The 14,271-nt window shown below is 39.5% G+C and overlaps 1 protein-coding gene across 5 annotated transcripts in view; it reads left to right on the top strand.

Annotated features, from left to right (window-relative positions):
- The window catches only part of GPATCH2L (G-patch domain containing 2 like), a 73,547-nt gene that overhangs the window by 20,823 nt on the left and 38,453 nt on the right, over window positions 1–14,271 (top strand). For 4 of the 5 annotated variants that reach the window (XR_007727550.1, XM_050798817.1, XM_050798821.1 and 1 more), the window contains exons 5-8: window positions 1,429–1,508; window positions 4,542–4,609; window positions 5,898–5,952; window positions 8,716–8,801. Coding sequence is in view for 4 of the 5 variants with exons in the window: in XM_050798817.1 (XP_050654774.1) it covers window positions 1,429–1,508; window positions 4,542–4,609; window positions 5,898–5,952; window positions 8,716–8,801 (289 nt within the window). In the remaining variant the exon portion in view is untranslated. Of the gene's footprint in view, window positions 1–1,428; window positions 1,509–4,541; window positions 4,610–5,801; window positions 5,842–5,897; window positions 5,953–8,715; window positions 8,802–14,271 lie in introns of all 5 variants that reach the window. The other variant, XM_050798818.1, reaches the window with a different exon arrangement.

Raw genomic sequence — 14,271 nt, 5'->3', positions numbered from 1 at the left:
TCTTCAGTCACACATTAACTATCTGAATTTTGGAGCTAGCTCAGGGATTTTCTAGAGGATTCAAAGTAAGTCTCAAAGCTTAAGGTTCTCTCCATTCCTTCCTAAACTAATCCATGGAAACTCTTGGGACATATATATTAGCAGGGTATTCCTTCAGCTTGCCATTGCCGTTTGTGCCAGATATAGTGACAGCTGCTTATCCTGATGTGAAACTGATAGGTTATTGAGTATCGGGTTTTGGAAGAGAACAGATTTCAATAAGAACATTCATCTACACATTCTTATTTTCAGTAAGAGTATTCACATATAATGGTGTTTTAAAAATGGATGCTTTTAAAATAATTTAAGTAGTTCTATTTTAATGACCCTATTATTGGGGACTTTAACACAAATATGTTTCCTTTTCCCTTTGCTTTTTCTTCAATTATGATGTAGCAAAGTGGGTGGAAAGAACCTAGGACAGAGAGATGGAAATGTGGTGTTAATACTCTGGTACTGTCTACCAAGCTCTGTGATAGTCGCTTCATTTTCTTAGGATGACAGGGTCATCACTTAAGATATGTGACATTGGACAAAACCATTTATTTTAGCGCTATAAATTTATGATTCTAGGGTTCCCAGTAACCCATAATCAACCAGTTAATCAGTTGTCAAGAATTTGTTGAACATCGGTTGGTGATCAGAATCACACTATGAGATGTAAACTCGTATTATGTAGGATTTTGTCATGGTGAATTTTTTTTGTCATGGTGAACCAGCGGTTGGTTCTTGGTAAGGACTGGCTGAGGCACACATTGCTTTATTGAACATTTTGATGAACATTTCTAAAAGTTTCTAATGGACCATTTAAAATATATACAGATAAGCAAGAATAGTAAGAAACTTAAAATGGCCTATAATCTCATATCCAGAGACAATCTCATTAATAACATTTTGGTGTGGGTTTCCTCTAGTTGTTCTTTCCTTGTGTAGAACACATGCAGCAGTGAGAAAAATTGGGTTATCTGATGCGTGCTATTTTCCCCATTATGTCATGAATTAGAATGTTTTTGACATAGAAACTAACATTTAATTTTAAGTTAAAAATTGTTAATAGTACCTTATGTTTGTGTGGTGTTTTCAGTTTATAAAGTCCCTTCTATTTGCTATTTCATTGGGTCTTCAAAACAGCCCAGTAAGGTAGGACTGAGTGATTATCCCTCTTTTATAGATGGAGGATGCCTAGGTCAAAGGTAAATGGCATGCCTGTGATCATACTGCTAGTGACAAAGACCTGGGAATAATAAATCCTCGGCAGATAACTCTGTGATACGAGTTTAAAGGTCAATCTAGTAAGATCCTGGGGGTAAAGCCTTCACTGTTCTAGAAACATAGGATTGCATTTGGATTTTCTGCATTCGGTATTTGAGGCCTTCCTTCTTTTTTTAGGGTATCATGCTCGCTTGAATCGTCTGCCTGGAGCTGCAGCTCGGTGCCTCAGAAAGGGGCGAAGAAGGCTGGTTGGGAAGGTGATACCTCTCACAGTTTGCTGGGCTCAGTGGGGAGATAATATTCCCTATGGGAGTTGTGTACCCTGTTAACAATCAGAGGTGCTACAGAACTCCCTGAAGTTAATGGAGCCAACTGGAATGTGTTGGGAGTTTACAAGAGTGAACATTATGTAGAATGTGAATGGATATACAAATAAAAGATGAAACGTAATTCATACAGAAGTTCTGACAAAGCAAACACTGTCATTACAGTGTCTGTTGCTTATAAACCTACAAGCCTGAGCTGTGCCTTCTGTAACTTTTGATTAATGTTATGTTATTATTGTGTAAGTTAAAATATTCTTGGCTTCTTTATGACTCCTCTTGAATTCATGAATGCATCTTTGTTCTTTCCTAACTTTGGTCTTTCATCCTAGAATTCATAAAAAAGAAAAAAAAAAATGTTACTGAGTTTCAAGAGCCCCTCAGCCATGAGGGAGAACTATCTGCTGTTTATTCAGTTCTGCCTTTGCCAGGGATGATGCCAGGGACTCAACGCATTTAATCCTTCCAGCAACCTTGTAGAAAAAGGGCAAGCCCCTTCAGCAGATGAGGAAAACTTAGGTTCGAAGAAGTTAAGGAATGTCTGATGTTACCCAGATAGGAATGGTGGAATAGAGATTTGAACCCAGGTCTACTTTTGTCTTTTTACATTTTTATTGAATTTTATTTTTTACTCTACTTTGAGATTGAGAAATAAATTAAGACAGGGGCTCATCCTCATTCAGAGAAGATGGTAGTGGGCAAAGAATAAGGAAAGGAGCGGCATTGAAGCATTAATTTGTTTGTTCTTGGTAAGAACAAACTTGGTAAGTTACAAGTTGTAACTTGGTAAGCATTTAGAATGCCTGTTAGGTGGCACAATGTGTGCCACAGTCTGGCTTCCCTTAAGGGGATACTGTTTTATAGCCTGACTAGGGAACAGTTTTCTGAAGTTTTAGGCATGCAAAAAAAATGAGGCTGTTTATTTCCAGACGAGCCCAGGATACTTATTTCTTTTTATCTTTCAATTTGAGTTCAAATCTTTTTTCTTTTCTTGAGATGAAATCTCGCTCTGTGACCTAGGCTGGAATGCAGTGGTGTTATCTCGGCTCACTGTAACTTCCCACCTCCCAGGTTCAAGCGATTCTCCTGCCTCAGCCTCCCCAGTAGCTGGGATTACAGGCACCCACCACCTTGCCTGGCTAATTTTTTTGTAATTTTAGTAGAGACAACATTTTACCATGTTGGCCAGGCTGGTCTCGATCCCCTGACCTCAGGTGATCCACCTGCCTCGGCCTCCCAAAGTGCTGGGATTACAGGCATGAGCCACCGTGCCCGGCCTCAAGTTCAAATCTTGAATTAGAAGACATTTGATTATTGGAAGACTGATACCTTTCGAATTACTCATTTTACAGACAAAGCGCTGCTTTTGCTGCTCCGGGAGCTTACTGTTAACAGGGATAGCTAGCAGAATAGCAGCACATGGGGTGGAGGAAGGAGAGGATTTTACTTTTATTGTTTAGGCTTGACAGATAATGTTCCCCCTGCCACCTATGTTACTTTCTTTCAGCTCTTATAAAATGAGAGCCATCCACGTCCATGGAGGCAAGTCACTTTGTCTTGAAGGTTTCCCTTTAGTTTGCCTGGAAGGGAATGAGAGCCTATTGGATGTGCCTTTAATGATGTCAAATGAGTAGGATAATATTTACTTGTTTAATTCATCTTCATCACCTCACAGCGATATTTATCATTTCTAGCAGAGGTCACCGCTCTGCCCCCTTCTTCCCTCCCCCATCTCGCTTCTGGTTTTCTAAATTGTCATCGTAAATAATGAGTTTCATTCACAGCTCCCTGCCAGTGAGCTGCTAATTACACAAAGTACTGCTTGTAATTTACACAGTAATAAACTGTAAATTTAAACATTACGGCACTTTAAGTTAATAATTTTTCTGCTGTAACAAATAGCTCATTTTTCAACCATCTTTTCCCTTGGCCCCCCTACCATGTCTGTGTCTGTGACCAGGAGGCATAGCTATAAGAAATGCAGAATGTGAAGAATATAGTATATGAAAACTTCTCATTTAACTCCACTACTGCCCGGACTCTGACCTTAGGGTAATTTTTCTATAGCCAGTTCAGCTGAAATGTGTAGCCTGATGTTTAGGACAGTCCACACATATAGATGAATACAGATAATAACATTTGTCCAGACACAAATGTGTTTAAAGAACAGCCTTGACATTCTTGACAGTCACGCCCGTGACTTGTGTTATCTCAACACAACAGCTACTCAGATGTGTGTTGGTATGCTTTCCCAGGTGCCATGGTAGGTAAGCATTGGGAATGTACTCAAATGAAGAGTGAATTGCCGTTTTCCAATTTTTTGGAAATGGTTGATTTCTGAACTATTTGTAGTGTTATGGGTAAGCTTTTATACTAATGATGTTGAGAACCCTGAATTTAGGAATCAGTTTTATACAAATTTCTATTTTTATTTCTTGAGATGATGTTTGAGGGACAAAGTACAGAGTAACAATTTTTGCAAGTCACAAAACTCTTTTGATGTATTTATATTTAGTCAGCAGAGACTTTTACCAGTGAGGATTTAGTAACGTCCCAGGATGAAGGCTGTTGGAACTATAATCACATAGCTCTAGGGAGCTTGGTGTGCTGCCCTGTTAAAAATTGGCTACTGTTGAATTTTCTAAAAAGGATTTTTACTCCTATATACTGCAGTAGTTCCAGGAGGTATAGTACTTATTAAAATACCATATATGGTGAATAGTGTCTATAAAGTGTTGATAAAGACTTTTGGATCACTGGAGAATAATAAATGTAGGGTAACATGTAATACTTTTAAGATGAATTCCAATAAAAAGAAATATAGTTGCTGTTTTATTTTAAGATTGATTTTTAACATGTGCCTTTTGAGGTTGCCTTAGCTGGCACAATTATGGGAAAGGTTGATATTGTACTTTATATGTTTGTTTCTGTGGTTGGATGATACTCTTGTCTGCCTTGTCTTTTTAGGAGACCAGCATAAACACTTTGGGGACTGAGAGGATAAGCCATATCATTAGTGACCCTCGGCAGAAAGAGTAAGTGCTTACGTATTTACTGGCTGTGCTAGTCTGCTCCTTGGAGGAGGAGGCGGAGGGGAGTTTTATGGAGCAACTTAGAAATCAGGCTTCAGAGCTCAAAGAGATCTTAAAGATTTGTACTTTATAACAGTTAAAGATGGCAACATCCTAAACCTGTGACAGTGATTTTCTTTTCCTTTCTAGACTAGTTTCATTGTATTGTTTTTTTATACCTGCAGATGCTGCATTAGTAGCCTCCAGTAAAGATGTTTATTTTAAACTAATTTTTCTGTCTCTAAATTTTTTTTCCAAAATGGATGATTGCCTCTATCCTCCTATATTCTCTTCCCATTTTTAGACCTTTTCATAGGGAAATGTCTTTTTTTTTTGAGACAGGGTCTGGCTCTGTCACCTAGGCTGGAGTGCAGTGGTGGAGTCATGGCTCACTGCAACCTATGCCTCCTAGGCTCAAGCAATCCTCCCACTTTGGCCTCCTGAATAGTTGGGACTACAGGCATGTGCCACTGCGCCTATCTAATTTTTGTATTTTTTGTAGAGACAGGGTTTTGCCATGTTGTTCAGGCTGGTCTTGAACTCCTGGGCTCAAGCAATTTGCACACCTTGGCCTCCCAAAGTGTTGGGATTACAGATGTGAGCCACTGCACCCAACCTGTGAAATATCTTGTTCTAGTTACTGTGGTGAGTGCTGTAGGAAGCCTGTATGTAGCTACAGGAAAATAATTCTGCAAATTCTCGTGACAGCCTTGTCCCCTAAAATGGTTGGTTCTTTCATATATCTTGTATGCATCACGGTCAGTACCCAGTTATGATCCTGTACACATCCAACCCGGGCTAATTTTAACATAGAAAATAAAGATGTGGGTGTGGTTTATGCCCTTGTTGAGTTGAGGCTTCTGTTGTCACTGCACAACTGAGAGAGTATTGGTGTCACACTGTAATCTTGGGTTTATTTCTATTGTCCAGTCTTTTACATTCCATTACAAGGCTTTTTCCTTTGAAGAGGTTTTTTTTTTTTTTTTTCCAGAACCTTCACATGCATTTAATGTCTTCTCCTCTGATTGCATCTTTTTTCTATTCCCTGCTTTGTCTTTACTTCATTATTCCAACATCTTATCTTCTTCTCCCTTCTGTAATTTTCCTATCACTTCTTTTATTGTTTTCTTTCCTGTTATTCTCTCCCTCTCTTTAGTTTCTGGTTACCATCAGCTGGGAAAAGAGAACGAAATCAGGTAAGATCATTTTTCTTTGTCATCTTTATTTTATCATTTGGTTTCCTTTTCTTTAGAAAGAATAAAGCGTTGGCTTCTGATTTTCCTCACATTTCTGCTTGTGCACATGAGGTAAGGTTTCCTCTTTCTTGTTATTTTGATTTTCTTGGAGAACTGTTTTCTAAGAGTAACCAATACTTACTGGTAAAAACTGCAGCTATTTCCTCTTTGTAGGTTCAACTGTGATCATTAGTTTCTTGTAGCATATATTTCATAGGAATCCTGTTTTTATTTTAGTTTTGAACTTTGCAGTAAGAAAGCGGAATGAATCTCATTTGCATATGGTTTAGTTCAACATGAGAATCCTGCGTTGAGAAGTACTATGTTGAAGCCTAAACGTATGAAGCAGAAGGTAGAGCTGCTCTGGGTGAAGTGGGGTCAAAGCCTTAGAGCAGTGGTCCCCAACCTTATGGCACCAGGGACAAGTTTTGTGGAAGACAGTTTTTCTATGGACCCGGGTTGGGGGCATGGTGAGGAGGGTGGTTTCGGGATGATTCAAGTGCATTACATTTATTGTGCACTATATTTCTATTATTATTACATTATAATATATAATGAAATAATTATACAACTGACCATAATGTAGAATCAATGGGAGCCCTTAGCTTGTGTTCCTGCAACTAGACAGTCCCATCTGGGGGTGATGGGAAACAATGACAGATCATCAGGCATTAGGCTTTCATAAGGAGTCCACAACCTAGGTCCCTTGCTTGCTCAGTTCACAGTAGGGTTTGTACTCCTATAAGAATCTAATGTGGCTGTTGATCTGACAGGAGGTAGAGCTCAGGCGGTAATGCCAGTGATGGGAAGCAGCTGCTTGCTGACAGCTCACCTCCTGCTGTGCGGTCCTGGGGTTGGGGACCCCTGCCGTAGAGCCTCTCCTTCTTAGTCTTTTCCCTAGCAACCCCCTGAGGGGGGCCCTTGGCATATTTAGGCCCATGTGGAGGGCTCACAATTTAAAAATTAATTCATAGTAGTTATCGATATGTTTCTTTATGTGTGAAGCTTTGTGATTTTTTTTTTGGAGGATTGCTTTATCTTGGTGATTAGTTGTAAAATAGATGAACACTGACAGGTGAAAAGTTGTAGTCTTCCTGTTTGTCGTGTTTTTTTTTTAACGACTTAGTAGCTTATTGAGTTGATACACATGATCCACATTTTAGACTTGGAATCTTCATTATGAATCTGCTGTTTCAAAATGAACTAGAGTGGTAGAAGACTTAACTGGTGTATGTGTATGAGATGATTTTAGATGGCATGTGGACACACAATTTTTAAGTTATGTATTACAGTTTACATTGGAAAAGATGTAATTATTATATCAAGCTTGTTATTTCACAGAAATGTAGTAAGGACAAAGCTGAGCAAAAATAATTGATATGAGGAAAAATAATAAGTAAACAGTAGTACAGGTTTTAGGCAGCTAAGGAAAATCATGAAGGTGGTATGTGAGAGACTGCAGTTTGGGGAACACTAAGCTAGAGCACTAATCATGTTTGCATCAGAGGATCTAAAGGCAGAAGAGGACCTGTGGCAGTCACCTGGTCCAGATCTGTTATTTGCAAATGATGAACCGGAGATCTATAAGATTCATACTATTTGCCCAAAGTCATACAGCTAGTAGAACCAAGATTGGAACCTCTGTGGCAGATAGAACAGTTGCTTAGTTTGTATTCTCATAAAACACGTTTGAAGTTATCATTCCAGGGTCTTCCAGTCTTTGTATGTCACAAGGTATTAAGTTCTAAACTTTTTGGAGAGGACTATTGGTTGTGGAAAAAGTCCAAAGAAAGCTAGCAAACATAAAGTGAGGGATCTCATTTGATCCTCACTGCCACATTTTGAAGTCAAATAGATGTTTTTGCAGATGAGAAACTGAAATTATACTCTAAAAGCAATATGATAGCCATGAAAGTAAAATAGGTAGGGCAGGCCTGGCGCAGTGGCTCATGCCTGTAAGCCCAGCACTTTGGGAGGCTGAGGCAGGTGGATCACCTGAGGTGAGGGGTTCGAGACCAGCCTGGCCAACATGGCGAAACTCTGTCTCTGCTAAAAATACAATAACAACAACAACAACAAAAATTAGCAAGGCGTGGTGGTGGGTGCCTGTAATGTCACCTACTTGGGTGACTAAGACAGGAGAATTGCTTGAACTCGGGAGGTGGAGGCTGCTGTGAGCTGAGTTCATACCACTGCACTCCAGCCTGGGTGATAGAGCGACGACTGTCTGTCTCAAAAAAAAAAAAAAAATTAGGTAAGACAGATAGTGATATATTCATTTAACAGATGAGGATAGTAAAGCTCAGAGGTTATGTAATTTTTGACACCCAGTACATCAGTGGTAGATTGGAACTAAAAGGTGTTCTAATTCTTAGTCTAGTTCTCTTTCCACAATGTGATGCTGCTGTTATGTGCCAACCAGTCAGTTATTCTTGGAAACATTTGCCAGGATAAGGAAATGAAAAGGTAATTTCATGCTAATCTTGGGAACAAGGGCTGATACATAGTTGATAATCAGCAGGCACAAGTTCCTGTTACATCATGTGGAAAAAACTGTCTTCTGCCATTTAAGTGACTACTGTATATCAGAAGTTTTTGAAAAAGTGTTGTTTAATAAGGATTAGGGTTTTTTTTTTTTTTTTTTTGACATGCTAGATCAGGTTGGGTACATTCACAGGCACACTATTAAATATGCGTGACTTTACTGAACAGTGCCTGTGTTTGACAAAAGAGTTGGACAGTCAAAGGGGAAAAGTAATCAAAGTGTAGGTTACCCTTTAGGATCAGGTCCGTTTCTTGTAAGCCTTACTAAAATAGTCTTATTCATTCCTGCAGTTCAATCCCCTGTCTCCCCTTTACTCACTGGACGTTCTTGCCGATGCTTCTCACCGAAGATGTTCACCAGCACACTGCTCTGCCAGGTAATTGTCTTTTAGTAGCTGTTATTTGCTTCTGGACAATACTATATTCCTTTCTGTTACTCCTGAAATTATAAAATATGTTTGTGTACAGTATCCCATTTGATCCTGACAATCCTCCTAATCCATAGGAATCTTTTGAGGTGGATAGATGTTTTACAGATATAGAAACTGAGGCAGAGCAGTGAAGTATCTTTCCTGTGGTCCAAGGCTAGTATGTGATTAAGTCTCAACTTTGACCTAGGTCTTCTGGCTCATATTTCATTTTATTTCCGCTGCTAAAAGCCCCATCTTCAAAGAACATTATTAATGTTCCTTGCCATGACCCTGTAAAACCCTGCATAATCTGACTTCTTCCTGCATGTACAGCCTCCTTTCGTATAATTTTCTCCCTCTGTCCGGGAGAGATCCAGCAGTACCAGGGAGTTCTGTTTTGTTCTTCAAAAATTGCAGCAGTCCTTTCCTGCCTCTGAACGTTTGCTCTTTTTCCCTTTGACTGGAAAACTGTCTTTGAGCTGCTGCTTGTCTCAGCTCAGGTGCCACCTCGTCAAGGAGGACCACTCAGACCATCCCGTCTTAAGGGGCCACCTCCAGCACTTCCTGCTCATTATCTGTTTGTTTCCTTTATTGCTCTATCACAGCCTGAAATGAATTTGCTTATTAGTTTATTTTAGTGGGTTTGGTTTTTCTTTTTCTTTTTTTTCTTTTTCACTTTATCCTTCAGTCTTTCCCACGAGAATATAAGCTTCCGAGTACTGGGATGTTGTCTGGTTCCTGATAACTCCCTAACACAGTATCTGGGACTTGTTAGGCATTAATATATATTAGTCAAATGAATGACTCCTTACAAATATAAATTCTTTTAGGTGACGTGGGAAGTAAATATGGTTTTAATGGTAGCAGCCCCTACAGGGCTGTTATGCAGAAAAGAGTAGCTAATAGGCTGGACCCTAGAAGTTTTATTGTTTCTGGTGGCACAAAGAATTTCTTTCCAAGGTTCTGATAACTGTTTTTTTCCCTAATAAGTTCTTAAATGGTTATGTTCATAGTTTTTGAGGTGCAGGCTGCACAAAGAAGTTACCCTTTTGTGGATACAGTTAGAACTTCTACTGTGGGCTATAATAATAAATTTTGCACCATAACCTACTGCGAGATCTTTCTACTGAAATATTGGTATTTCTGTACAGAATGTCTTTTGAAAAGAGAGACCATCACAAATGGTGTTATTAACAATGTGGAACCAGCCTAGGCTATAACATTGTGAGACCTTGTTTCTACAGAAAATTTTTTTAAAAATCAGTTGTGTCTGGTGACGTATACCTGTAGTCTCAGCTACTTGGGAGGCTGAGGTGGGATCGCTTGAGCTCAGGAGGTCAAGGTTTTAGTGAGCTGTGATGATGCCACTGCACTCTAGCCTGGGTGACAGAGTGAGACCCTGTCTCAAAAAAAAAAAAAAAAGAATGTGGAAAATTGTGGAGTGATATAAACTATTAGTAGTAAGGCGTTTCCTTCAGTAGCATGATGTTTATTCATCATTAATTCATTCAGCGTTTGCTGGGATCCTGCTGTGAGCCAGCCTCTTTGTTTAGAAACCACCCTCAAGGAGCTTATGTTCTCACGGGAAAGTCAGGTATGGAAGTTGACAATTACAATAAAGGTTTGAAAAAGCACAGAGGAGGGGCCCCTAACTTCGAGGCTCAGGGAGATCTTTTTAGAGGTTGTGCTCAAGCTGTCAGAGAAGACAACAAGATTTTAATCCATAGGAAAATAGTCCTTCAGCTGTTTGTCTTAATACCAAATAAAATGATGTCTGTGTATACTGTTTGGGAAAATGATTTGAGTAGCATGATACCATGTCAGAATGCTGAAAGTGGATTCCTTTCCCTCCTCACTTTACCTGTGCTACCTAGAGCTGTGCTGTGCTGAGATCAGTATTCGTACTTTTGTTAGGCTTCCTGTTTCTTTTAAAAGCCTTATCCTGGGGCTGGACTAGGCATTAGCTTCTTGTTTCTTTGTGTATCTCATTATCTGTATCACTGTCTTCACTCTCTTGCCTGGCAGTGTTTGTGGCTGAACTTGGAAACCTAAGGAAGTCTCTACTGTGCTTCTATGTCCTCAGCCTTAGGGTAATATTGCTTATTGTTTTGGACCATTGCTGAAAGCAAAGGAGAGAGAATGTGGATAATCATACATCCTCTTTGTCCTTACTTCTAGACATCATACCCAGGGCAATAGATACCAAGTGGGTTGCATACATGAAGGTTTTTTGGGACAGGGGAGGTACATTTTTAAACTTATATTTATTGATAGCTGATCCTTCAATTTTTTTTTTGTTTTAAATTGTACATTTGTGTCTAGTAGCATGTATTTATATTTTATGTGTATGTACTACACATATCATCTTTTTTCAGATTTTTTACTCTTGAGGGTGCACAGCAATAAAACTTGGCAACCACTGCTCCATAGGAAATGATCAGCGCAAGTGACTTCTATGCAATGTTTAGAAAATGTGAATGATGACATACTGAGCTCTCAGGGCAACTGGTCACTCCTTTGTAATAGTTCCTCCCTAGCAGGGGGTTAGTGAGGATGGAACCGTTTAGGTCCAATGTGGCAGACTGATGAGACTGGATTCAGAACGGGGCAGTAGGCTTTGCAAAGAGTGGATCATTTAGCAAAAGCCTGGCACCAAGGAGGAGTGTGAAGGAGTAAGTGGCGGAAGAAGCAGGTGAAAGACTATACTAAAAACTGTTTCGAATGGAAATTGTATCTTTTTCTGTCCCATTTTATTTGTAGTAGGGAAACATTTATTTGAAAGCATCTGGACAGCATTGGAAATTTCACATGCATCATTAGCATGGGGGGTGTGTGTGTGTGTGTGTGTGTGGCGACTATGTTATCATTAGTGGTATAATTTTATTTTGCAAAGAGAAGTGTTTCCTGTTTTATCACAGCTTTCCCCGAGGAGGGCTGGTGTATTAATTTGCTGTATTGCCTCCTGGCTGTTCCCAGGCTGTTTTTCCTCTTCATCATGGAATTTTTAATGGCCCTATTGCCTCTTGGGAAGCATGTGAGGAAGAGTTCCTCAGGGAGTGCTTCCCTTTTTTCACATGCCTATAATTACTCTCCTTTAAGAGCACAAAGAGTTCGATAATCATGCCTGAACTATGAAGGTTCCCTCCTGTCAGGTTACTGAGCTGAGGCTGCTTCTTCAACAGTTTCCTCCCTGCTAGAACCGTATGCCTTTCTGGTTCTCAGAATAGGTGGGGGCAGGTGGCATTGGGAGGATGGCGCATGACCTAAAATCCTCTCTTGTTTAGTATTTCATTGCTATAAACAAATAAATAATTGGACCATAATCTTAAAATAACATTTTATTGATGTATCGTTTTAATACAGCCCAGATGACAGGTGCAGTGGATGGGAGGGTTTGTGGTCTTTGTACCATCTAATAGATTTATGGATTTCGGGAATACCACTCTGGAAATAGTTAACTTGGTGGTTTTCAACCCTGGCTGCAAGTTGGAATCACTTAAGAAGCTTTAAGAAAATATATCCATGCTGGGCCCTACTTCCAGAGATTCTGATTTAATTGGTCTGGAATGAGGCCTAGACATTGGCATTATTTTAAAGCTCCCTAGGTGATTAATGTGCAGCCAGGGTTAAGAACTGTTGTCCTAAATGCATATGGGTTTGTGACTGGTGCTTTGTAATTTGCTTAATAGGGGCTCCCATTTCATAATTGGCACGAACTCTGTGCTTTGGTATGGTATGCACCATTCCTTATGGGAGGTAGACCCCTGGACTTCTTTTAGTTTTGGAGAACCTACTGCAGGTAAAGAAGAGTGTTAGTATCTGCACAGTGCCCAGCACATAGTTCTTAATAAATGGGGGGGCAGAGTTTTGTCAGGTGGCTGTATGGATAGTTGGATTGTTGGCTGGCCGTGTGGGTGAAATCCATAAACCAACTGTTTTGGTTTGGTTGTTTTGGTTGCTAGTATTGGGATTTGCTGTTAAAGGTGTAATACTTGGTAGTGGTGTTAAGAATTGCTGCTGCTCAAACAGCAGATGGTGTGATTGGCGTTCTGGTAGAGGCAGTGGTATTGTTAAGGGCACAGTCACAAACTTGTAATAAGGAGACTAGTGCTGCAAGCAGTTTTTCCCAAAATGAGAGATTTGTTGATTGTGAAGGATAGCTTTTCTTACTGTTATTACCAAAGAAAATGATAAGTAGGATTTTCAATTGCTACATACAGATCAGTTGCATCTGTGTGATGCATAAGTCACCAGTTGCAGTTTTTGAGTGCAAAAACTTTTCATGGCAGTGTTTTAGTTTTCTCCAACTCAAAGGAAAGGTCAACTTGTAGTGACCTTTCCTTTATTTTGGAAGATAATTTGGTCATGCATTACCATTTTAATTTATTCTTTCTTTAAGCTCTGAAATAGCAAAGTACTGATATCTTCTTTTCATATAGGTCAGCTTCCTTTGTAAATAAACTATTTTTTCTTTGGGAAATCTTATTTTTAGTTGCAGTAAGGATGGCAGATATCAGCCTGGTATGCAAATATTATACATGTTTCTTAATGAATGGATGAAAAGTTTCATAACTTCTACTTTCTTCATAGACCATTGGCATAGGTGGTAGGAGATTAAGAGTGTGGATATTAGTGTCAGGCAGACCTGGGTGAGAATCCTGGCTTCACCCAGGCAAATGACTTAATCTTCCCATACCTCAATTTCTACATCTTTAAAATGGAAATATCAATACTTTTTAAATTGGTTGAGTGGGGATCAAAATGAAATAATATATGTAAATATTTAGCATCCTGGTAAATTTTTGTTATGTAGTTACTGCCCTACCCCGTCGTTAGGATAACTGCAATTTTAAAAACTTTGAGTTGGCTTCCAGAGTCATTTGCTAATTAGATGTAATACAGATTCTTGAGGTGCTTAAATGGCCTCAAATGGTCTATAAGAGGAGGCATTTGGACAGAGTTGGGGTTAAAAAAAAAAGACAGAGAGACCTTCCTGCCCATTAGAGAGTTGAAATAGGATAGGCTGAGCTCATTTGTAATTCATTTTATGTGTTCACAAACGTTATGATCTACATATCAGAGTTGTGTGCCCAGCTGGCTGTGCCACTTGACAAGGAGTTTCAAAGAGTAAGAAGAAGACTCACTTCATGCTATTAATTTTGACCTTTGGAGCCATAATAAACAGCCTGAGGTTTTACCTCAGGGCTTGGGGGAAGGAACCTTTTATTAGTCCTGTATCTGTTGATGCTGTGAAGTACAGTGTTGCTTTCTCACCTCTTTAGTGCCTTAGTTTGGGCCATGTATGAAGCAATGTTTCTGCTGTGGTATTGTCTATAAGGCTGCCCAAGCCTATTGGAACTGCCCATTGTATAGTACACAGTTCTTGAATCTTTTGTCCTCTATTGGAGGGTCTCATTGACAGTGGCTGTCAGCTGGC

This window comes from Macaca thibetana, chromosome 7 (genome assembly GCF_024542745.1).
Source record: "Macaca thibetana thibetana isolate TM-01 chromosome 7, ASM2454274v1, whole genome shotgun sequence".
NCBI lineage: Eukaryota > Metazoa > Chordata > Mammalia > Primates > Cercopithecidae > Macaca > Macaca thibetana.
This window is presented reverse-complemented; position numbering and strand designations above follow the sequence as displayed.